The sequence below is a fragment of the Lepeophtheirus salmonis genome, chromosome 2 (genome assembly GCF_016086655.4).
Source record: "Lepeophtheirus salmonis chromosome 2, UVic_Lsal_1.4, whole genome shotgun sequence".
In the NCBI taxonomy this organism is placed as follows: Eukaryota; Metazoa; Arthropoda; class Copepoda; order Siphonostomatoida; family Caligidae; genus Lepeophtheirus; species Lepeophtheirus salmonis.
Window position 1 is genome coordinate 4,306,741 of NC_052132.2, and position 26,639 is coordinate 4,333,379.

Consider the following 26,639-nt stretch of genomic DNA (forward strand, 5'->3'; position numbering starts at 1 on the left):
AAGTTATTGTAAAAATCAATCTCCTCAATATTGTACTTTTTTAAATTTGATGTTACCTAAGAATGAGTGATTCCTTTAGAATTTGTATTGTTATCACTCAATTTTCAACTATACACATACATTGGTTCAGTGGCATGATATTTATAATAGTAAAATCAGAATTAGAAGCTCCCTTTCAAGTCCGGTTATCTAGCACTTGTTTTGTCCAGAGGCAATTGATTAAGAGACCTCATTTTTTATTGATTTCTCACCAAACCTCTAATATTCAATACAAATAAAGATTGTAGGATAGCTGGTTTAGATCTCCTCTTTTATTTGGAGGGATCTGGAATATATCCTACTACAAAATTAATTATTTTGGTTTCTAACCATTAACTAGCTATTTTTAAAGGAATTAACCTTAAACAATTCTTCCGCATATAATTATTTTTCTAGATTTGATGATATAACACTTATAATTCATTATCTCTTTTTTAGAGTATGTCATAGAAGTCATATCGTATGTGAAAATTTAACTCCGAAGATAAACCGTTCAGTAATAGAAAAGTACATCGTGGGCATGTGAAAAGGAAGAAGTTGTTTGAAACAAAGTTTCAAGAAATTAAATAATTATTACAGTGGCTGTGGTTTCTAGTTTCCTTATACAAAGAGTTATATACTATAGAAAAGTAGTTATTATTGTAACACTTACTCTAGAATAACGATTCTTGAATTACTTCAAAATGCCAAATAAATTAAACTATATTATTTACATTTGTTTTATTGAGTATGATCAGTAACTTGATGTCAGATCAAGGGGTTTCTTATTAATTACCATATTATACCACGAAATTGGTTGGAACACTCGACATAATTCAATGACTACTATTCGAACTAATCTTGTGGATTTGCCCGTGAATTATAGGTACATGATAAAAAGAAATCACTATATTTCTTCAATTGTTAAGTAGGTTATTTATACAATTACTGTAAAATATAATAATGTCATTAACTGTAAGTATTATGTATATGAACAAATGAAGCTAAAGTGGAAGTTGGATACGCTTGAGTCTTTTGCAACGGTCAGGGATTCTTAATACGAATGAAATGTTTAGTGTAAATGTGAAATACTCTTGGAATTGTGTTATTTTTAGTTGACGATATTATGGTAGTTATTGATAACTGAGTTAATAGCCCCTATCTAATTAGGTTTGTAACCTATGACATCAAAACACATTGTTACAAGTGTTCTTCAAAACCGATATTATCACTAATATATTCATTGTTAGAGGAAGATACGATTACACATCTAACTGTGTGTCATAATTCATAAGTGATCAACTCAGAAAAATAATATTACTTTATCTCCGGATAATCAATAGATACGTGAAAAAAGCAAGTTTTTATTTCTGTTAGGGTGACAAGACGTTGCCGATTAAGGGAGACATTCCCCGATTTTGCAACTGAAAGGATTGAAATAAGAGCAGACTCAAACACCAGTTATTACGGTAGCCATTTATAGCATCGCTAGAGTAAGGGATACATTTACTCCCACGAGGTGCTTGATGACTAGTGGAGCGGGGGAGGTGGGATGTATCCTCCTTTGGAGCCAAGCAGTTCACCTGCAAAATATGAGAGCCAGGGTGGATTATGGGGCAATAGAAGGGGTCTTTGATGCTCAGGGAAGTAACGGCAGTAGAAGTTATCCTCTCTTGGAGCCCAGAAGTTCACCTGCACAACCCGTGGGTCCGAGTAATTATAGGACATTAGTTTTAGAACTAATTGGCTATAATAAAGAAATCGGCTCAGTAGAAGAACTATGCTAAAAAATAAATTTTATAATTTAAAATACTCATTAGTTCAAAATTCATTACCTTATTTCCACCGATGTGATGGGATCTAATATTTTTAGATCAACATAATTTCCCGGATCTGATGTTCAATTGATTCTTAAGATAAAACTGAATATATGAATAAAATTCCATGAACTATTCCTGTAAGTAAAAAATATTCTCAGAATCAATAGAAATTAGTTAATTGATACTTCGACAAGTGGGAAACGCCGTGACATATAGATTTTCTTGCTTAATTTCATATTAAATCAAGGCTATACATGGTCTTACCCGATGAAAATATAAAAAATAGGACTACCTTCTTCTGTCTACCCTAGAATCCTTAAAAATTACGTTATTTTGAGGACCTACAAAAGTTATGGTATGTTTTGTACAAGTTGTGCATTATATAAGCAAATTGAAAAAGTTGCAATCATAGAACGAGATGAAAAAATTTTATTAACAGTTTTAAGGGTAATGATGGTATAATCTTTATGTTCAATAAATCATGTTACTGCACTTTACTGATTGCAATTATTAAAGGATAAGTAATTGGTGCCATGTTAATAATTGTACATGGGTAATTTTAATACATAAAACAAAATGATAGTATGAATTAACGGTAAGTAATTAATAACAATTAGTTATAATTAAATAAGGTGTTATAGTACGTACAAATTGTAGCTTATAGAATCTACCTGTACAAGTTACAACTTGTACGTACACAACATATAAATTATGATTGTGACGTTATTTTTGAAAACATAGGATTACGTCAGCTTTAACCCCAAGTAGAGGATTCCTTCTACCTTTTTATGACGATTATAGTATAAATCTACCAATTACAAGGAATAACAACTTGTTAAGAATTGTAGTTCCAATGAGGTGGTGAACACTGAGTGAAACATACATTAATAGTCCATACATTAAGACATTTTGCATTTACTACTAAACTTAATACATTCTCGAATAGTCATAGAATTCCATTTCCATGCAAATGAGTTACTTTACTTACTAACTATAATTATAGATTAAATAATGTAAACTAGAATCTGAATATGTTTCTTGTATTCCAAGTTTTGAGTCTACTCTTTTTCCGTTTGAGCCCTACTTGTTCAGTTGAGCTCGACTCATATAGTTCAGAAAGTGAGGGACTCAAGGATTTACTCTTAGTGAGCACTTTGGATGGATGTCTAACAGCGGTGAGGCCCGAGGGATCCATTGTTTGGGCCATTGGAACAGGTGGGCCTCTTCTGAGTTCATCTATTTCGAATTTAGACTTCAGCAAAGGGGCTCAATGGATCAAATTGATCCCGTCCCTTGCTGGTGGCCTCTACAGGTTCGATGGGCAGCAAATGAAGCCCCTTCCACTCAATGCAGAGGCGCTTCTCCGAAATTCATTCAAGTTATTTGACTCCTCACTCATCATTTCCGGAGGTCTGGCCACCAAAACCACGGGCATCAATCTCAGTAATGGAGAAATTATTTATGAGTGCTCAGCAGAAGGAGGCTGCAATTCGTTTCAGGTAGTCACAAGAATTTCAATGACCCACGTCAAATCCATTATTTTATGTTTTCTTTGAATTCTACTCATTCCCTAATTTCTTTTTCATTAAATAATATATTCATATTTCAGCTCATTTTTAAACAATTTAATTATTTATTTATTTATCTTAGAAAGAGGCAGAAAATCAAAAAACGGAAGATGTGTTGGTCCTCCAACGTCATGTTCAAACAGTGAGAGCCCATGAACCTAAGAACGGATTTGAAAAATGGAACTTTAGTGTGAGTCAACAACATTTGCTTGCACATTCCTCTATATCCCCAAGTGAAAATGAAAGACTTCTATCAAGTGAAGATGATCCTTTTATATTAAAAGCTGTCATTAGTGAAGGGATTTTATGTTCTGTTGATTCAAAGGATGAAACTAGAATCCGATGGCAACAAAAATTTGAGGTCCCTATAGTGCATGTATGGCGAATGCGTCAAGGGATTTTATCCAAAGTGGACTTATTCAGTGATGGGAGTTTACCATCAGCCAAAGGAGGTAGCCCTTCATTATATGTAGGTTCATTTGAGGATCAGTTGTATATACAAGAGAGTGACTCTTTAGCAAAGAGTAATAGTCATTTTACAAATGTATATTTTGAATCTAATAAGCAAACCTCATCGAATCAACTAGCTGAGGTTCCTTGGAAACCTTATTTACTCGACAATCGTTATAGTATGACGAAAAAAGAATTCCCAAAGCTTTCTAAATCTGATAAGTCTTTGGCGGAAACAACTTCCTTGGCAGTCATTTATGGTGATGATTTAAGTCCTTCTGGGGGATTGTATCTTTTTACACGAGAAGAGGATGAAAATGATACATCAAAAAAGTATTTTGAAGATGGCTACACAAGTGAACCTATTCAGATTGTGTTTGTGAGCATTTGGTTTTGGTGGAAAGAAGTTGTACTCATATCTGTTCTTACTGTGTATGTCTATAATTACTTTTTTACTCGCCCTTATGTGAATTACTTGAGAAATACTTTTGCAAGAAAATTGGCTTTAATCGGAAGTAACGTGGTACTTATCCATAATTAATTATTTAATGCTAAACAAATTATTATTTTTTATTCATTTCAGAATGTAGTCGTTGTTGAAAGAACGATTGAAGTTCCGGTTGAAATTCATGTTCCTGTAGAAGTACCAAAAAACTCTTCAAGTAATAATTGCAAATCTGAACATTCATCTTCCTATAATACTGAAGAATATAGTCGGTCTAGCTCATATAATAACTCTCAAGAATATGTATCCAGGTTTGAGAGCGATTATATACCGTTGCAGAGTCTGGGAAGAGGTGGTTTTGGGATTGTATTTGAATGTAAAAACAAAATTGATGATACTCACTATGCTGTTAAACGGATTCGCCTCCCACGGTCTGAGCACTCAAAAAAGAAAGTTATGAGGGAAGTCAAGTTTTTAGCTAAACTTGACCATAGAAATATCGTTAGGTATTATCATACGTGGTTGGAAAATCCGCCTTTCGGTAATAAGACATTAATTTATTATTTGATCTTTATTTGAACTCTATCATACACATTTTAGGATGGCAAGAGGGGAGAGATACTTCTTGGGAAGGAGAAATCGAATTTCCTACTCGGACTGAAACTGAGGATACAACTGATAAATCAGCCATGAGGACCAGAGATTTCCCTCTTAAAAAAACTTCAGTTTCGCATAAGAAAAGTAGAAATGATTCCTACAGTATTATATTTGAAAAGTCAACATCCTCCTCCGAAAGTATTATTTTTGAGGGCAATGAAAACGGCATGGATGAAAGCCGTACTAATACTTCATCTTTTGATATAGATGATGAAGATTCAAGCAGTGAGGCTGAAGAGAGTCAGGCAGTTATTGTTAATAATAAAGGACCCCGGTCTTATTTGTATATCGTGATGCAACTTTGCCACAAAGAAAGCTTAAAAGATTGGCTGACATCTCCAGAAACTTGCTCATTTTCTCATGCATCGAGAGTTCAGAAGGCTATTCAGATTTTTCATCAGATTTGCTTGGGTGTAGAATATTTTCACAAGATGGGTCTAATCCATAGAGATTTAAAACCTGGAAATATATTTTTTTCAAAAACAGATGGGACCATAAAAATTGGAGACTTCGGCCTCGTCACTCATGTTGAACTTGACTCTGAACCAAATGGTGAGCTTTTCAGTTGTCAAGAGAGTAACCTAAGACATACGGACCGTGTTGGAACCGAACTCTATATGAGTCCTGAGCAACTTGCAAATAAGTCTTATAACCATAAAGTTGATATATTTTCCATGGGACTAATTCTATTTGAATTACTTGTTACATTTTCCACTCAAATGGAAAGAATACAATGCTTAAGAGATCTAAAAAATGGCAATAATCTAAAAGCTGAACTAGCAGGGAAGATGTTTAAAGGTCTTGTTACAGAAATGATCTCCGAAGACCCTAATCATAGACCTGAAGTATCTGAATTGCTGTCCACAACCCCGCTTGTCAAACACGCAGAACTAATTGCAGGAATGGAACACAAAGAAAGAAGAAGGCGTCTCATAACAGAGGGATCTTTATCTTCAGGAGAAACTGATGAATTGGACATCTTATCCAACTAGTGACGATTGTGATGTTATAATTTATTGTGAACAAGGCATTTAATTGTTGAAGGTACAGAAGAGCTGTTCAGTCAGCTCCTATTATATAAATTAATCAACTGCCTTAAGGTATTAATATAATTATTTTCTAGAACGATTATTCTGTTTTAATGTTAACAACATAGATATATTTTTTAGAAATTAAAAATATTTTTTTGCAAATTTAGAAGAAGAAAAAAAATAAATTAAATCACCTTAGAATTATTGGGAATATATATTTATACTGTGATAAATACATATATATATTCAAAGATTTATGTATATTTTTATATCACAGAAGAAAAGGTGCGCTTTATTTTATTATTTTCTTGTAGAAAAAAAAACATAAATGAATTGAAAAAACAAAATATATATAATTAAAAAAAATTATGAACAAACCATTGGCATAAAATAAAACAAAAACATAAAGAGTATACCTTTTCGTTATTACATTGAAATATAAATAAATATCTAAAACAAATCCCTTAACCAAGGAAAAAAAAAAAAGAGTCCTGTTTATGGGGAACAACGTAGGTAAAATAGTAAAATTTTGTGCATCTAAAATTAAAAATCATCCAGAGCCTCGATGAAAGTCATATATTTTTTTCTAAAAGTAGGAAATCTCAATTTGTACAAATTATATTAAACTTGACTTAAGATAAAACACTTATGCTATTGTTTGTTTGGAAGAAAGTAAGTCTTGGTTTTAAAAATAAAGAACATATTTTTTTATTTAAAAATGAATTGATTTAATGAAATAATATTAAGGACAGAAACTACTTTCAATTTCAAGGCTTTACACACTTATATTAATGTATAGTTTAGCTTCCTAATTTAAACTCTTTGTTTTTCATGATTAAATAGAATATAAAATGCACAGAATGATTTTTGTTATGTTGACAATGTATTTTATTTTATAAAGGCTGTGAATACTGCCCACATGACGTCATGCCCTCCTGACTTGGCGCTTTCGGCTTCCAAATCAAGTTCGAGTAAATCCCGAACCCTTTTCATAGCTAAATCGTAGTCCTCATCATTTAGGGGAGCAAATGCATTTTCCAAAACATCTGCCGAATGAGCAAGGAAAATGAGGGCTAATAGTCGTCTTGACATACGATGTGGGTCGTTGACCCATTTTGTTAGTACTGCATCCTGGACTTTTTTAATTAGTTTTGCCTTAATAGAGGTGTCTGTGACAGGATGTGTGGTCATGTCAAAGAGAAGAAAGTTTTGTTTTTCGGTCGTGAGAACTCCTTTTTCCGCTAAATTTTTGGCTAAGCGCTCACGCACATTTTTAAGTTGATACCTAAGTTTGAGGGGATTCCATGTCTCTCCGCTCAAATATTCAATCCATGTTTGAACAGTCTCAGATGTCTGAAAGAAAACAAAAAGAAAGAGATGCCTTTATTCACTTTTTGCTATATAAAATGTATAATTAAATACTATTTGATTTGTAACTTAATATGTATCATGTGTGTTGTTTACAACACACATAACACACATGAAAAGGAAGGACTTGTGCCTCTTTCAACCTAAGTCAATTAAGTAGGGAACTAAGTTTTTCTATTTAATTTTCTACTCTCTCCCTCAAATACTACTCCAAGTCATCATCTCCTTCCACTCTAATATGTAGGGATGTGAAAATTGTTGAAATCCCCGTGAGATGAGATGCGAGGTGGCCTATCACACTTGCCAGCCAACATCTACTTTCCTCCCGAGGATTTCGACAAGGAGATGTGAGTAAAGGATGAAATGTCAAGTAGACCTGTGTTTCTTTGATGTGCTTGAGAGCTTCATCTAGAAGAACATCCCCACAAGGATCTCCACTCGTCACGACTAATCTCCGGGAGAGTAAATCTTTTTTGCGCATCCCTGCTTTTTCCAGGGCAATTCTTCCCCTGAGCGTCAACTCGATGAGGATGCATCCTCGGAGTCCTGACGAGATGCAGTCGTTCCAAAAAGAGGTGTAGCCCTCCTTGTCCTTGAGTCCCAGTAGCAGCACTTCTTCCATCAGGGTCAGACGAGTCTCTTTGGAGGCCTTCTCATCGTCCTCTTCATCAGAATAAGCCCCAGATCGTCTCTTCTCGTGCTGCACATTTCGATCTGAAGAGTCCTCGGAGACGGAGTGGCACTCATTCCCACTGTTGACAACTTTTCGACGCTGCACTAATCCGCTCGACTCCATTCTTATAAGTTACAACGTAACAAAATCAATTCACTCTCTATCGATACTACCTGATATTATTAATTAATCGTTGTTTCTCCTTCTAAAATTGGACTTACTCCTTCTTTAATTTAACTAAAGTCACTTCACTCTTCCCAGCACTCATAAACTTAGTACTACGTACAGGGTACACTGACTTGCTTGAGCGAAGCAAATCTCGGACTCAATCCTCCTACGACTCTCTCTTTCTCTCTCTTCTTATCTCTCTCTCTCTCTCTCTCTTTTCACACACACTCAAATAAAACAGAAAACACGCTCTTTATTCTGCTTGACGGGAGGTCAAACGATTTTTCTCATATCAGTAAAGTAAATGCAGTACATTGCAACTTTGACAGCTAATATCTTACCCCTTTCAATAATTATTCAAATATTTTTTTTTAGAAAGTTGAACCATTAATAAATCATTATTTTGATGACAAGGACATTTAATCCAATTTGTATAATAAAACGGATATATTACGTAGAATATATAACATTACACAATATGTATCCAACCCAATAAACAAGAATAAATCCATTTCTTTAAAGAAATTGTCATGCATTAATAACCACTAGACCAGTACTATTTTCGATCAAAGGGCATCAAAATTCTTCAATACATTTGGTAAAATGTTTGTTTTTGAAGCGAACAGCCAACTTTCTCCAAATAAAAATATGCAAAAGTGTGTCACAAAATTATTCCACTTCTATTTTTTTTTTCTAAAAGTATGATTGCATTGTGAAATCCATTACTCCATTAGATCTTCAATGTTCAAGTGTATATTCAGGGGCGTCCCTCTAGACCAACCCCTGCAGATGCCTCTGATATTGTACACAATATATGTGTTTCATTATAGAATTGGCTATAGTTTTAGATTACATACTTCATATTCTATGTCATTAAGAGGATAATTTTTTAATGGTTAAACTTTCTATTACTAAAATTAGTTAATTTTTAAATTGGTAAAATATGAGTTGTTCAAGTTTCAATTAACTACATTTATTGACTTTATAAATATAAGGAAAATCGTTTGCACTTCAGTCAAAATAAACGCACGCCAAAAGAGGATATCGTTCGATATTAGTTGTCGTGTTCGCTGCACACACACTTCCTATTTTTCCGTTTCTATTCAATCATTTCATTTCGAACCTTCTCAGTCAGCCATTCTAGCCATTCGTTGATTCATTCTCCTTCTCTCTCTTTCTCTGATCTGCCCTCTCTTCCTCTCTTACTACAACCTGTCATTTATCTTATCAGACTATTTCGTCACTTTAATTTCTTTATGTTTCAGTTTGAAGACTCCGTTAGTAGCCATTTGCATAATTGTTGTTATATGGACCTAAATTGCAGAAGGGACACTGTCCCCTCTTCAATAGTTTTTATATCGTCTTCGTTAACTAATAATTATAAACCACATTTTATATGCTGGGCTAAAAAATTTACTCGAAAAACCTTATAAGTAATTCATAATACATATGTGATCACCCTGCCTACATATTCAAAAATAATAAAATGATTATGTCTGTCAATTACATACATAATTTCCTTTACTATAATACACATAATCTAAATATTAACTAATAATTATTGGTAATACATACAAATATTTAATATAATGGGAGGTGGGAACTTATTCCTTTGTGTAAAAATGGTCATGGCTTATTTATGTTAAATTTAATTCAACAGAGAAAGTTTGAAGTAACTGTTGTTAAAAGATGTATTATTTTAATAGTGTAGAAATGATCTAACACTATGGTTAGTAAATATAAGCTAATTTAGTATAACATACCTTCAAATCAAAATTAGTCATTCATGAATTCGCATTCTTTCAAATTAGCAAAATAGAGTATTGCCATTTATTAAGTTCTATTACAATATTTCCAATTAAAAAATATGGATTAATTTTGAATTAGGAAATTTTAAGTAAGCTTTTGTGTTTCAAATTGAAACCTCAATTAAATCATATGAAAAAGGGATAGTTATTAATTAAATCATACTAATGAAGAATAATTTTATTCAAGAAATATGTAATATATTTTAAATATTTATAATGAATTAAACGGTACATATCTATTTGATTGAATTATAATTACTTTTAATTAGTCTTCTAAGTTAGCTGATAAATATGATCTTAGAATAAGAAAGTATAAATATTATTGGGCAGTTTTAGTTGATTTTATGTTCTATATCCTGGCCTAATCTCGATCTCTATAATAATAAAAACCATATAAATGAATCATAATTTGGTTTTTTGGGGTTGAACTGGCAAACAGGCTAACAAAACTGTCATAAATTTGGCAGATTAATACTTAACTGCATCCTTGATCCTTGGTAACTAGTTAATTAAAATCCGCCTTTTTTTCAATAACCATTTAAAATAGCAATATGCCAGTCAAATTCGGATATGCGAATAATACTCTTATAGTCAACGTTCACTCAGATACCAATTCTTTAATACATAAAATACTTAACATAGAAGAAATATGAACTAAAAAATCCAGATAAAGTCAACTTTTTTACTATTACCTTCATAGTCATTCTAATCAAGGACTCGTTCTTGTTCTAATTCATGAGAATGAAAAAAAAATTAATACTGTAGACTCCTCTGAATTACATATCACGAGTGCCCCCGTAAAAAACACTTTGGCTGAAAGATAAGCTAAAAATTATCGATTCTCGAGAAAACACCGAATATAGTATACTTTTTATCTGAAAAATAATAGTTTTCATTATCCGGATTTGATATTTTAACCTATTAATTTATTAGTAATGAACCAAAAATCGTATTAAATTAAGAATTAAAGATTGGTTAATTATCCCTCCTTTAGAGATTAGAATAACCCTATGAAGGCTATTAGATGCCAAAGTATGTCATACAAAAAAAAAGTTATTAATTTTTTGAGAAAAACAAAACAAAAAACTCTGAAGATTTCAAGCAATTTTTGTATCAGACTTTATTTTATTTTCTAGTTTTTTAGTTGTGGCTGAGTTGAGTATGTTACTCGGTTGTATGTGTATTTTTGATTCTAGAAAGTAATTTTAACCGTTTCATATTTGTTTAACTCTCTCAATCTTTACATATTTTTTATAAACATTTTTTTTTGATGTTTAATGTTTCAAAAGAATTCAAAAATGGGATGGTTGGCTATATTTGAGAGGAAGAATTTTAAACTAGAATGTTTATTTATGATTTTTATTTTTTTATTCCCTCTTAATTTATTTTTTCATGATGTTATATGTAATTTTGATAAACATGTTTGTGAAATAAATTGTAAAAAACGTTATTAATTAAAAAAAACCGTGAAGATTTTTGTTTCAGATATTATTTTATTTGGCCTTTTAAGTCTTTATAATGGCCAAAAGTTAAGCTAATTAATTATAGTTGAAAACTCCCAACAAGTTAGTATATTTTCGTTAGTTATTTAAAAATATAATATATTTTTTCATTCCTAATAGTTATTCACGATTATAAACTGATAACTAATTTGCTCGAATAGCAGGTTTCCTTTTATTAAAAAACATTTGAATAATTAAGGTTAAATTGTGTGTCTTTTTTTTATGAATAGGTCGATTTTATAAGTAGGTAATTACTAACTAGCGTTTAAATGAACTTATACTGAAAATGTATTAAAAGTGCGTCGTCCCTAAATTAATTCTATAAGTAATAATGATGAATGTTACTACTGAATTTAATATAACGTATGAGTTATGACGTATACCTTTGTAGTATCTATTTCACATCTAACGAATTTATGTTATCATGTACAAGTGTTGAAAATTAATAGCAACTTACAAGTTGTAGCGTGTTGAGAGATAAAAAAAATATAATTAAACAAGAGTGTTTACTCAGCGGTCTTGCGGTTCAAGCAGTTCCGGTTCTTGAACCACTAGAACTGGAACCGAGAAAGTTGACCCGAGGCCGCTATATATTGCTGATCAGTCTCGGTTCTTGTGCTTTTGTTCCTATATAAAATATATATTATCAAAAATAAATTAGCTTTAATCAATAAGTCAATTTTTTGACTTTTTTTGTGCAATGGGAGCGTTTTCTAATGATTTTTTTATGTCACCAGGGTGATACAGTTGTATCTGAGCTCCAAATAGCTAAGGACTTCTTATGGATCTGGTAAAGTGGTCTTAGGCACTAGACAGTGTAAATAAAAGAGGAAAGGGGTGGAGTAGATTATGGATCCATGTCCAACACTAAGGTCGGCGGGGCCCTATAATATGATAACTATAATATTTCTTAAGCCAGGGTTGCTCAAACTTTAATATGCCAAGGCCCCCCTGCACTTATATATTTAAAACTGAATCCCCCTTTTTACAAGTTTTCTTGGAGCACTACACGCTCTGTGTATAAGGTAGCCACGGGCCTGTTTGTATCAAATATAATATTCTGTTCCCGAATTTTCTAGCGACGTCCCTTGTTTCAAGTTCTTGCTACCAAACTGAGCCTGTATATTAGATTACAACTATAAAAAGTCACTCCCACTTTTTAACTTATATTATATAAATTTTATACTTTCTTTTCAGCTGTTTTCATTAATTTTTTTACTAGTTAGTTAATTCCCATGTATTTACAGCAAGTAACACTACGTATAGTAGAAACTCAAAAAGATATTACATAGGATTTAGATTCTTATATTAATTTATATCAATCAGGACCCCTTATTTAGAATTTGTGTCATAACTAAGTATGGGCGCGTTTGGTCAAATAAATTACTTTTTTAAGATTAGAAAAGGAAAACGGTTGTTGCGTTTCCTTTTTCTTCTTTCTTCTTCAATACTTATTACTTATTAGTAATTCTTGTACAATATTTCCCCCTAAAAAAGACCATAGTCTATCACTTACCATAGTGCAATATTGATTATTAATTTTATTAGGCTAATGCCTTAAAAAAGTTCCCCCATCCGCATGGATTGCCTTTAATTGTTATCTCCATTGATACATTTTCCCTCAGGGTTCATACTTTTCCGTCTGGATATCTTAGCAACACGCCTTCAGATCCTCTGTTCAAGGGATCTCTTCTCTGTGTGCCTCACTCGATGGATACATCTTCTTTAATGGAAGGATCGTTCATTGTTCAGATGCTCCTTCTCTTTCAAGGTCTGTGATATTGACTTCTGACCTCGTGAATAATTGCCTCTATACTCAAAAATACATCAATTCCTTCAAATCTTCTACGGGATAATCGTAAACAGCTATAAGAACTAATGAGTTCCATAAAAATACATAATAATCGACTGAAAACTCGAGGAACAGAAAACATCCTCCATACATTGCTCCTTCATTGAATTCTGAAGTTCTTTTCTTCCTTCCCTAAGAAAAATATTTAATTGATAAGAGTCTTTCAGTTTCCTTAATGTATATAACGCAGAAATAACGTATCTCAATCACAATTCCATTTATAAGGTGGATTTTGTGATGTATAATCTATATGGATAATTACCTATATAACCTGAACCCTTGATTTCTTTATTACTTGTGTGCCTCTTTTGTCACTGGAAACGAGAAGAAGATAATTCTAGACTCCTAAAGATATTGTGTCTCTCTTTTATCTATAGTTTTGTCTGCATTCCCAATGTCTATTCTATTCTGTTAATAAGTGTATTTATTTTAGTATAAAAATGTCTTATTTCACTAATAATTTGTTCAATCTATTTGTTTTATTTTATATTAATAACTTCTATATCGTATCATATGTCCTTTTATATTTGTCTGATTTTAAACAGAGACTTATGACTTAGAGTTATAATTAATATAATTGTTTTTTAGTTGTATTTAAAAAAAAATTACCTATACTTATTTAACTTACTATTATAAACAAACGTTAAAATACTTTAATAAATTATCTTAATGAGCTTAATAAAAATTCAAATAAAGCAAATGCTAATTATATTTGAAATATTAAAATTTCCTACTCGTTGTGAATAGATCTCTTCAATGTTGCAACTTGGAATCTCCTTTGTAAGGAAGGAGTCGAATCTGCTCTCCTAAGAAGAATGATCATGTTAGAAGTCTTTTTGTCCGATTTTCTCTATCCAGGTTGGGTCCTATTTCTTGGAGAACATATCTGAAGAGTTTTTTGTATCATTAAAAATATGGGCCCTGATTTTTTAAGTTAAGTTGTATCTGGATTAACGTATAACAAAGAACAACTGCCTGAATGGTCTTAAAGGGGGCGGGGGGATCTTAGCTTCAAATAATGTTTAAGGTGTTGGTTTAACACCCGTTTATTCGTTAACACTTGGGTAGTATGCTCCGTATGCTCCATAGGATGAAGACGGATTTTATTTCTATTAATTAGTAGCTATATTTATTTCTGTGTAAAAATGTCTCATTATATTTTGTATATATATAATATACATTTGTCGCTAATAATTTGTTGAATCCATGTGTAATATTTAATATTAGTAACTTCTATGTCGTATCATTTGTCATCCTTAATTTGTATGATTTTATATATATAACTATTAACTTCTATTAAAATTTTCTAATTAATATTTTATGTAATAGTTAATCGTTTTTTCATTTTTTTTATTTATTTTACCCATACTTTTTTAACTAAATATAACAAATGTACTTTAACTTATCAATTTACTGCTACGGCTCAAGTGTTAGCCATTAGTTTTTGATTACTCATTGTATAATATATCATATTAGCGACTTTAAGGAAATAAATTTAAGAGGTCTCAATATTAATAGATCTTTAATATAGAAATATGAAGTTTTTTTCGATGAGTTTCACAAAGTAAATCAAGTATTCCTGAATTTGCAAATTTCAACTACTTTTTATATTAACTGTTCTAGTGTTACTTGAAATATTAAAGATTCTCATTTCTATAGTAGAATCACGTGATATTCTTTCATCCAAAACCATAACTTAAATCAAAATTACCGTATGTCTCGCTCCTGCTTTTGACTTGCACTTTATTTATGAACTTATGACTCATAAGTTCATAACTAAAGCTTTAACCCAAGTAGCGAAACGCGACCGCTAGCCTGAGAAAATGGTGTGGTCAGTATTTTTCATATTTTTTCGGTATATGTCGCTTTTCCTATGAATTCATTCACTTCTTTATACTGAAGACGGTAGCACGTGGATTTTATTTATCAATATCTTATATTATATTATATTCTAGTCTTTACATAGTTATATATTTAATTAATTATATTACTTTTAAATTTTACATAAATTATGTCAGATGACAAGAATTATCATTTGGAGTGTTCGAATGTTTTAATCTGTAAGGTCTGCAACTTGACCTTCAAGGGAGCAGATGATCTTTTTGATCATGCGAATAATCCTCCAATAATTTCAACTACAAGGATTGTAAGGCTAAATTCTTGGATGTCGGCGACTTAGTCGAATATTCTCGGTTCCATGTTTTGGAGGAGTATGATTAATTTTAGAATTGAACTACTCCAAAATATGGAGACCATGTAGACTAATGCTCGAGTAGGTATCATTCGAAAGTGGGAACCAAATCCCTACTGTACTTGTAGGGGTCAATTTACTTGCAGAGTTCTTCTCTAAAATTACAAATTACTCTTGATAGGGTTGAAAGCTCATTCGCTCCCTTTTAAGACAAGTTCCAGAGCTGTCCATGCCGACCATTTTCGAATAATTTTTCTCAAAATTGAACATGGAATACGTTTTCCAACAAATTATAGTTCATTTTAATAAATAAATTATTCTGATTAATCCTTTAAAGGCATCTGAAATTCGATTTAAAGTAGCTAAAACTCACCACCACATTTATAGAATTAGGAAATTAATAAATTATATTTCTAAGACAATATTAGGCCCAAATTATGTCAAATAGATAAAAAGACGGTTTTAAACTACAGTTAACACTCGGATATGTCAATTCATCCCAAAAATTTGAATTCAATGCCATTATTGACTGTAATATACTATTCAAAATTTGCCTGTCATTTTATATATAAAGGTGAGGCAGCAAGGAAATTCTACGCTTGTGTTTTTTTCATTATCAAGAAAAGAAGGAAAATTTAATGACGTCACTGTTGATACATGTAACACTCTGTCCTATATAATTGTAAAGTAATAATTTTAAAATCCAGACCTAATTCATTTTAAGGCAACACAAATTAAGTGAATAAACTAAATAAATATAATTGAAATTCATTGATAGTATATAGAATGGTCAACTTAGGACCATGCCAAAAAGTATAAAAAAGAAAAATATTTATTTTAAATTGATATTAATATCTATAAAAGTAAATCATTTCTAATACGTATTTCGATTATTATGAAACTTGACGATATCCTTGCTTGATACTTTATAGCATAATAAAATCGATTTCAAAAACTAATTATTTAAAAAGACTAACATTAATTTGCATAGTGTATATATTAATGATAATCTGTATTATGCTTATATCAATATACTTTATGTATATTATCTAATTGTGCCATTTTGATTACATAATATAAGAGTGGTGAATAAAATAATATTAATAAGTAAAAACTATAGCATACATATTTTTTTTACATACATCATGAGTAATAAATATTAGTTGGTAAATTGACCAATCTGTTAAATTTTTCTCAGATTAGCACTTGCAATCTTCAGTTTGAACTTTGTATGAAGGTAATTTACTCTAATTCTTGTCCTTGTTTTCACAAAAGATATGATGACTTCTTTTGGCCAGTTGGGATATAATTCAGTTAAATGATTATGCAGCCTTTCAAAGACGTTTGGGTTTTTGTCAATTGCGTCTTCATGGTTATAATGAAAAGCTTTGAAATGTTTTTCCAGATAATGACAAAATTTCAAAAAGTCGCACAAGGGAATGGCAAGTTCTTCCTGAGAGAGCAATTCAATCCCGCTACAAATCTCCCTGAGCCCTTCATTATCAGTCTCTTGTTCCGAGTCCATACAAGTTTCCTGAACCTTACTTGCTTCCAAAAGTTGTTACTCCAGCTCTTTTCTTTGGAAGTTTCCTGACGAATATCCCTGGAGTATTTGGTTTCATCTTAACTGGAAGAAGCAAAGAGAATATGGAGTGAGGGTACTGCATTACTTTTTAACTTCTTCATGGCAGTCAAGAAGCTCAGCCTAGAGATTCCGCTCAATATCATTGGATGTAAAATGCCTATCACATATCTTGGCATTCTTAATTTTAATTGGGTCTTTTCGCTTGCAGACTGAGATCCAAAGACGCTGGAGTATCAATTTTTTCTGAGGAACTCCAAAATTCATTTTTTTGGACCGACCGACGATTGAGTCGATCACGTTATCTACCTTTCCTCCAAAAAGAAACAAAAAGTGACCGAAATCATCTGGTAGTTAGCAAAATAAGTCAATCCCACCAATTGCTATTTATCTATATATTATTTTATTTGATACTGTATATACTGTTTGATATTGACAAGTAATATTTTTTTATATTAGCGTAGAGCTATATATTTCTATTTGTATATGATAGCCAAAATGTCTTCATAAAAATAATAAAATGGCCAATATGGAATATATGAATGTACAACGACTACTAAGGGTTAACAATAAATAGTATTCCTGTCCTTTTGGAAACAGACCATCAGTATAATATAACTAATTACTTCGTTTATTTATCAAAAAGAAGAATAAATTATAAAATAGCAATGACTTATCAAGTGAGGCGAGGGAATAGACAAATGATAACAAAATACATATGGTATTTTTTTGTTAGCTAGGTAACGCCGTCATCTATTGATAAATAATAATAGACAATCACGGCTAGCCTTTTTTCAATAAACGAATATGTAGTGTACTTTATTTTCAGGTGTTTTGATTAATTTTTATAAGTTGACACTTGTATGATTTAAAGGAGCTGACTTAAAAAATGTATTGAAAGAGATTATGATTTTTATATTATATAAATAAAGGGCCCTAGATTATAATTCGTGTCATTTCATACTCAGTTATTGATAAGATTCGTTGATGAATACATTTATTTCTCTGAGTCATAGCTGACTTCTGACGAATATCATCCTGATAAAAATGGATTTGTGAGAAATGTTCAGAATATTTGTTTTATATCTTTTTTCATCTATGTGATTTTCTAAAGAATTACGTCGTTATGAACTTTATAATTTGACATACCTCCTCAAGTAGGACTGAGACAACTCTTAAAAAATGGGAAATTGCATTTTATAGTTCCTTTCTACAATATTAGACTGGAGTTTAGGAACGATTCTGGGCTTAACTAATATACCTCATGGTAAAATTTTCATTTTAGAGACCGAATCATGTATGAAGTAGTGTTGGGTTTCGGTCTGGAAATTCTAGACTGGTCTGACATTTTTGTAATGAAAAAAAAATATTACAAAAAGGAAACACTGTTTTCTACTCATTATTTAATAGATCTTTGTGGTGTTAGCGTCTCCCTATATATGAATTTAAATATAATTACAATACTTTCACTACAATCATGCTATTTTAAAAGTAGAAGGTTCTTCCCTTTATAACAGTAATTCATTTACTGCTCACAAAATCATATAACATGCAGCAGATATTAACAAGAGTCTTAATTCAAGTGTAAAATATGTTTAACTCCCCCTTCTCATTGCACTCTTTTTTCCATTACAAACTTCTCAACTCTAATAATGCTATAGACTAGAGACCTGTAGCCATAGGCTCAAGCGCGCCCGCTACAAGAGTCGTAGAAGAACGAAGAAGTTACTTTAATGGCATACAGTCATTTGCAAAACTGTCAGACCATCTATGATATTTCACCTAATTCAATAATTATCGTGTTTTTTTTTTGACGTGTATGAAGGCGTAATATAAAAGTATGGTACGTGTCTCTCACTAGTTCCTTCAATAATAATAATAATAAAAAAAATAGTGGTGACACTTACTTTGTACCCTTTTTGAATCAAAATTAGATTGCATTTTTGTTGGAGGAGCTGGTTGGATATCTTGAAACAGTCAACTTCATCATGATGTTATCCCCCACGGACGTTTTCATTGGTCCCTCTGTTCTCTTTTTGTCCGTATAAATCCCAAATTTTGAAAAATTACTCATGGCAGTCTGAATAACTGTCTTGCTACATTCTATCTTTAAGACAATTTCGCGCTCAGAAAAGCCTTCTTTGTGTAACTGTTTTAGCCCTTTCAACATCAGAAAAGGTATTTTTTTCACCCATTTTGAAGAATATCAATTACAGCTAATATGCGAGCAATACCCTCTCCCTCAAGCATCATTGGACAACAGGTTTACAAACACATCGCTAGGACCATTCGGGCATGGAAAGTGCCATACTTTTATAATACGGGTTCATTCACGTCAAAAAAACACGATAATTATTGAATCAGGTGAAGTATCAAAGGTGTTCCTAAATTTTTGCAAATGACTTTAAAATAATGCCAAATAAATATTATTGAGAAGGTCATTTGTCATATTTTAATTAAAAATTCCCAATTATTAGATTAAAATAGCCGAATTTATACTTATATAAGAAATATACATGTAATAGGATGAATATTGGAATCAAATAATTTTTTAAATTTATTCAAATAAGGTAGATATTTGGCACTATAAATCCAATAAATACTTTTTCCACATAAAAATTTGACGAACGACCTTCTGAACTTATGTTATATTGTAATTTCTTAAGTCTTCTACCTTCTTGGTTTAAAGCAGTAAAATACTAACCCAATCACTTCAATTCAGTCAAAGAGTATATTAATAGTATGGATCAACCGTGATTAAATCAAAAAAGTAGGAAATGTTTTGAACAATGAGTCACTTCCATCAAAACTCAGAACTAATATTTATCTAACACAATTTTGACTCAAATCCAAGTAACTATGGAACTACTGCTTGAGAGATTGCTACTACTCATAAGGGTAACTATCGTTGCAAATATATGACACTTGAACATTTTGAAACTAAATGTTTACAAGTGATGGAGAAAAACAAGAGATACATCAAATAAGAGAGTTGTCACCTGACACCATAAATGATGATATCAATTTTTTCAATGTAAAACACTCCTTTCGTTAACTGTGATTCCGAGAGAGTTTTAAGTGTGATGTCGGACATAAGTGTTATAAAAAGTTCCCCTTTGACGGAGGCTTACGGTAAGGATATGATGATAATGAAATGGAACAAATAAATTAATAAACATTGACTTCAAAGATAGTTAAATGACCCCATAAATCATACTAGTATAAATATTTACTCAGTCATTAAATTTCATAAGCTTTTCATTATTTAAATTTGGCTATTGCAACTGTTGTCTACAACGATGGATGAAGGTTTGGTCGTTAAAGACATAAACAGCTGTAATATGCATCTAATATTAAAGTACTTAATAATTATTTATCAATATTAGTACATTTATAATTTATATTTTCATAGTATATCTCAAATATTCCATTTGATTATCATATTCTTGACGTAACACCCCGTCAGATGGGACATACATATATGTCTAATATCTCAATGGAAACTCTCTTGGAATCATAGTGAACTGTAGGAGTGTTTTAAAGAATTCACCTTCGTGATGAAGGTCGTGGTTTCAGGTGGGAATTCTAGATAAGGGGATGAGTTATAAATCAAAAAGTATTGCTGTCTCAAAAAACAATTATACAAATAATAACGTTTTCTAAATTCATTCAAAATAAAAAAAGTATAGGCAAAAAAAAAAAAAAGAAGTCAGTGAAAATTACACGTTCGTTTTTTTTTAGGTGCAAAGAAATGGATTTCTGATGGAATATTGGATTCATAGATAAAGTTTGTAGAAATTTGTTTGAAAGTTAGTTTGTGTATAAATTTGACATATAAAAATGGATGTTTCACTGAAATATCTGTCATTTTCTGTATAATTTTAGACAACATTATTCTCCATAACTTTTTTTTTTTCAAGTACAAATTTTTTTTGTTACAATTTATCTTTTTTTTAAACTAACGCAGAATCGTTTTTTGCAATTTTTCTTTGCAAATTTCGATTTTGCTATTTTTTGAAAAAAATAAAGATAGATTTCTCATCTAGACAAAGTTTTTATGCTTATATGCTGCTATGTTATTTAAGGTTTATAAGACATTTTTTAAAGATTCATAATAATATATATATATATATTATACAGGCGCGATATGATAATGCTCGCCCACACCGAAGGGCTCTAAAAATTATGAAGAAATATTATTGATCATTAAAAATGTGATTTCTCGCTCCCTCATTGGCCCGAGCAACGCCGGGTAACCATTTGCTAGTAATAACATATACTAAATAGATCGGGGTTTCTAAAAAGATAATACTAATTTCAAATTTAAAAGTGTATGTATTTATATGTATAAATAAATGTATACGTCATTTAAAGCTAGTAAAACCGAAAAGAACAGTTCTAGTCATTGTCAATCCTAAAATTAGGAGGATCTTTCTTTGAATATCCATAAGTCGTGCTAGAATTATGCGGTAACATATCCCCTACTATAAGTTAATCTTTTTAGCCAGTAGGCACACTCAGACCGGTGACGACCTGACCTTGCCCCTAATTAAATTTTGTTGCCAAATCGAAATATTTTCCGAAAAATGAAAATATTTAGGCAAATTTTTAAATTTTTTCTCCTACAATTTTAAATAATTCATTGCTATCAACTTTGTAATGTCTTTTCTAAGAAAAATATGATTTTTTGTCTTTTATTAAAAAAGGCCATTGAAAAAATATGGTTTAATTTTTTTATCTTCTCAAAAAGTAAGCAAAAAAATCTTTTAATGAAAAGGACTTGCACACGTGGCAGATACACACAAGTTATAATGTATGGATACTTTTATGGAAGTCGGAAAAAATTCAAAAATCTTAGCTAGACATGTAAAAAAGTTTTTAGGGCTGGAAATTGTGAGCCAGAAATTAAGACTAAACTTTGACTTGTGTGGGACACACCCACTTGACTAAAAGTTTATTGTTAAGTTTGTAGAAAAGAAGACATTTTTGTATTTTTTTCCCCATAATTTCGAAATTTGAAATTTTGAATTTTCTTTATTCGAAATTTCTTTCTTAAAAAAAGTTATTTGTCAAATTTGGCATTTATAAAAATATATTCTGTGAAATTTGTCAAAGATTTGAGTTGCAACAATACTATCGAACTTTTTTATTCATCAAAAATTTAATACATTACAGGATAATGGATATTCTATATTTTATATATACATAAATATCTTGTTTGTTAACATAATCGAGACAATAACAGCATTTTATGAGAACAACCCTGCTATACAGGAAGTTTTATATATTCTCAACAGAACGCCATTCAAAAATATATCCACTAGTTACCAAAAACGACGAGTTGAAATGGTAGTTAAAAAGCTGTAATGGTACAGCTATGTAATATTTCTGTGGATTTTTGAAATAGTTAATTGTGGTTGGAAATAAATAATAGCGATTAAAAGGTTAAAAACTTCCTTTTTTATAGCATTGCAACTTTTATCTTAGAGATTCTTGAAATGTCTTAATGTATTTATACAACTATATTATATTATATCATTAATTAATAATCAATACATTAAATACACTACGTCATAGTAAATCCCATATTAATAATCATTCTTTGCTTCAATACTTAGTGCTAGAGAGAACGACGTTCTAATCTGTTTAGTAAACTACTAAAACCCCGACTGATACTTATTGGGGTACGAAAATATTAATATCGTGACAACAAAAGGGTATATTCATAAGCCATGTGGCCACTTAGGAGTTAGGATCTAAAGGCTAAAATCACGTCTATTCTCGTTGGGGAGAAAGAGGGGGATCCTATAACGTAATATGGTTGTGTAAACAAGATAATAATAAGTCGTTCTAAACATAACATGTCGCAGTCTACAGGATTTTGAAGATGGGGTTAACAAAAAGATTCAAAAATACATACGAAGGGTGAATCATAAGAAGAAAACTGAGGTTTGATAGAAAAGATCAAAAGGTTAGAAAGGAAATCTAACTATGAAAATGATTATGATCTTGATGAAAGAGCAAAAGTGAGCTTGTGAAGAGTTCATTAGAAGAGATGAAAAACACTCTGAAATGGTGGAAAGAATGTTTAAAGTATTTGTGTGTTAAAATTCTGACAAAATAGAAAAACAATCTTAGGAGGAAGAAAGTGTCACAAAAATAAATCAATAAATGAAAATATTTATAAAATCTCCACTTCAGCCTGAAGAAAAATATAATATAAATAATTTGTAAATTGCAAGACTTTATTGGATAATTATATGATAGCTCTTGGATTTGGGGATAAGAATTAAACAAGGAAAAAGGCAGTTATTAAGTCATTGTGGTGACTGGAAATGTTGGATAAGATAGAACGTGCGATCAAAATGGATGGAGAAAATTATTTAAAGGAAATCATGGATCTTATTGAAAATTACTTTAAGAAACAAACTAACGTGGCGTTGGAAAGGGTCAATTAGTGGGAAAGAAGCAGAGTGACGATGAGTGCTTTGATTCATTTTACACAACTTTATGTTGAAAAGCAAACATACTGAATTAAAGGTCTAAAGAAGAATCTAGATGATAGAATTGTATATATGTAAGTAATGTATAGACAGAGAAAAATTAAAAGGATAAGAACATGCTGGAGAGCAATGTTGAAGGACAATTATCAAGTGTCGATGGGTCGAAGTTGAGAATTATAGGGAAAATACACCTTACATTTGTTTTAAATAATTGCGAGTAGAAGAAACTGTTATTAAATGAAGGGATGTTATTGAAGTATATTTGTCAAGAAGAGTATGAAGAAAGCTTCGGTTTATTAAGGGGGAATTCCCATGATCACATTCCAATAGCAACTTTAAATAATGAAATGAATGAAGATATAGAGCAAATTAAAAAGTCACTGATGGGGGAATTCGACGATGTTTTTTATAATTAACAGAAGTTAGAATGTCGCTCTCTCTAGCACACGGTACTAGACAAGGGAATGACGTATTAATACGACCATGACTTCTAAACATAACAAATGTAATATTGACAAATCATCTGGAAAAATTGTTGATATAATTTAGTAAAAACATTTTACTCTTTAAATGTAGTACCTGATCCATGAATTTGAAATGTATAAATACTGTCTAATATGAAAATATGTACATTGAACAGTCAACAGTAACAGCAGCAAGGGAACACTCAACCAGTCATGGGACGAGTGTTAATATTCTACGTTTGACATTTTAACAACCAAATTAATGTACAAAATGTTGATCTTCAACCTGATTACAAATTACAACCTTTTCTCAAAAAAAAACAAAAAAAAAACTGTTTCCAAAAATTCCAAAATTTGTTCCTTGTTTGCAATTTCTTCCAAACTATAACATAATAATTTAAAATTTTTGAGAAATTGTTCACAGCTAAATAAGAGTAATTCAACCAATCATATTTTAGAATAATGATAAGAGGAAAAGAAGTGGAAACTCAACAGCTGACAACCAAATGCAAATAATTTAGGTTAAATTTTCATGTTAGCGAGATAATGCTCCATGTCATGAATAAACGTGCGTTCAAATTTTCAACAATGGAATATGTGTATATTTCATGTTTTTAATGCAACAACCAGAGCTGTTAACGAGTCATTTTTACGAGTTCAAATCGAGTCTAATGTCACACTTTAAAGTATTTGTTTATCCGTACTTAAATGAGAATAAGAAAATATAGTCTCTGTAAATAATTTAGCAGACAAATATTAGACTGATGGTTACCAGAGATGGGAAAAGTCTTTACACTGCAAGTCCAAATTAAGCCACAAGTCTTCAAAATATTGACTTGAGTCCAAGTCCCATTCTCTATTATCTCTCTGTCCTTTACAAGAAATCTATTCGTTGCTAATGATTCATTAACATAACTATAAAAATGATATTGTTATGACATTTTGTTGTTTAAATTTGTATATAAGAATAAATATATAACAATATATTTTTCAAAAATTAATGCTTCAGAGAAACATTATTATACACACATTAGTAGAGTTTGTATCAATCACATAATAACAGTATAAAATGAATGCATTCCTGACGCATTCTATAATTTTAGTAAAATTTGAAAGGATATAAGGAACATACATACAAGTATTAGATCAGCAATGACCAACACTTAATGTAAGGCTAATAGATATTAGTAGCAAGTTCATAGAATTTAGCTTCATAAAGGATTTTCCATCATTACATGCATTGCCCGAACATGTGGAAATACAGGACCGATACTGTTGAATGTCTCCTGGACGCTGAATATATGCGCATTCAGTTCCCCAATCTCTTCCGGAACAAAACCTCTTTGTCCCTAGTTTTCCTTCGTAAATCCCAGTCATTTTAACACAATATTGTGCATTTTGTATATGTGAACAATCGTTTAAATACAGAAGTTCATCATCCAAATCTGCTTCCCAAAATTCATGGCATGCAATGTCTTCCGAAGAGTCGCAACTGAAACAAAAAAATGCCCTCACTGAACGGCACTATACAACTGAGTAGAGCACCAAGGATCACAAACAAAAGTATCTTCATGGTAAAGCCAGATCAACAACAATGTACATTATATTTTAATTATTTAGTGGAAATGTTCACAAGTCACGTCCTCCGAGACACACAACAACACTTTGAGTAGAAAACTAAGGATTATATATCAAATAAATAAGCTATACTTTGAAATCACGATATTTCAAGGCCTACATTATGCATACATTTTTACAACAGTGAAAAAACTAATAATAGAAGCAGGCCAGACAGGTATGATATTTTCTCATTAGGGGGGTTTCATTGTTATGTAATCCTTTCCAGCACTCTGATAGATTAATTTATAACAATTATATACACGTTTTACATGATGATCGTTCATAGTCCTCAAAACTAAATACATTCAGCCTAATTATCATTTATACGCATTTCAAGGGGAAATAAGTATATAGGTATAGACTCACAGCCAGGTATAGTCATTCTCCTTCAGTCCTTTACAAAAAAATACTAGTTCATAATGATTTATTAGCATAACTGATGGTATTTGTGGGTGAAATCTTTTTCATCTAAACACTCTGTTACTTCCCTATGGTGTTTATCCATCCGAGAAACTTCATTTTTCCTTGTTTCTATCATATATGTCTATTTTTGCTTAATAATTATTTGTATAATCCAAGGATGAATATTGAAATGGTAGACGGAAAGAGAGGGGGAAGGCTTATTTTTAGAGTTGCCATTTTTGTAAAGAAAAAACTAAGTTTAGAAATTAGAAAAGGAAAAACGACTGTTGCGTGTACTCTTTTTTGTGTGTGTACGTTTTTCGTTGATTATTTGATAGGACATAGTGCTATTAAGTTCTCCTTTTAAAAGTAAGCATTTTCGATCTTTCCTGTAAATTGTTTTAAAAATGTATAATAAAATTAATAGATATATAATTAGAATATTTTTCCTCCAACAATGTTATTTTAAATGTAGAAGGTTCTCCTCTTTACAGCTGTAATTTGTTATCTCTCCCTC

General features: G+C 31.1%; 2 protein-coding genes across 2 annotated transcripts; one reads left to right on the forward strand and one right to left on the reverse strand.

Annotated features, from left to right (window-relative positions):
* Nucleotides 1-1,954: 1,954 nt before the first annotated feature.
* On the forward strand, nt 1,955-6,174 carry LOC121132580 (eukaryotic translation initiation factor 2-alpha kinase). Its single transcript, XM_040728010.2, has 4 exons — nt 1,955-3,337; nt 3,489-4,379; nt 4,440-4,842; nt 4,902-6,174. The coding sequence occupies exons 1-4, from the start codon at nt 2,870-2,872 to the stop codon at nt 5,948-5,950; spliced, it is 2,811 nt and encodes a 936-aa protein (XP_040583944.1). The 5' UTR covers nt 1,955-2,869; the 3' UTR covers nt 5,951-6,174.
* sau (Golgi phosphoprotein 3 homolog sauron) lies at nt 6,054-9,254 on the reverse strand. The gene is made up of 2 exons (XM_040728011.2): nt 7,734-9,254; nt 6,054-7,342 (listed from the first exon to the last, which is right to left on the reverse strand). The coding sequence occupies exons 1-2, from the start codon at nt 8,151-8,153 to the stop codon at nt 6,878-6,880; spliced, it is 885 nt and encodes a 294-aa protein (XP_040583945.1). The 5' UTR covers nt 8,154-9,254; the 3' UTR covers nt 6,054-6,877.
* Between the last annotated feature and the right edge of the window lie 17,385 nt (nt 9,255-26,639).

Coding starts and splice junctions, on each gene's coding strand:
- LOC121132580 (XM_040728010.2), top strand. CDS start 2,870: ATGTTTCTTGTATTCCAAGTTTTGAGTCTACTCTTTTTCCGTTTGAGC. Junction 3,338..3,488: donor GAGGCTGCAATTCGTTTCAG/GTAGTCACAAGA, acceptor TATTTATCTTAG/AAAGAGGCAGAAAATCAAAA. Junction 4,380..4,439: donor CTTTAATCGGAAGTAACGTG/GTACTTATCCAT, acceptor TATTCATTTCAG/AATGTAGTCGTTGTTGAAAG.
- sau (XM_040728011.2), bottom strand. CDS start 8,153: ATGGAGTCGAGCGGATTAGTGCAGCGTCGAAAAGTTGTCAACAGTGGG. Junction 7,343..7,733: donor AGCACATCAAAGAAACACAG/GTCTACTTGACA, acceptor GTTTTCTTTCAG/ACATCTGAGACTGTTCAAAC.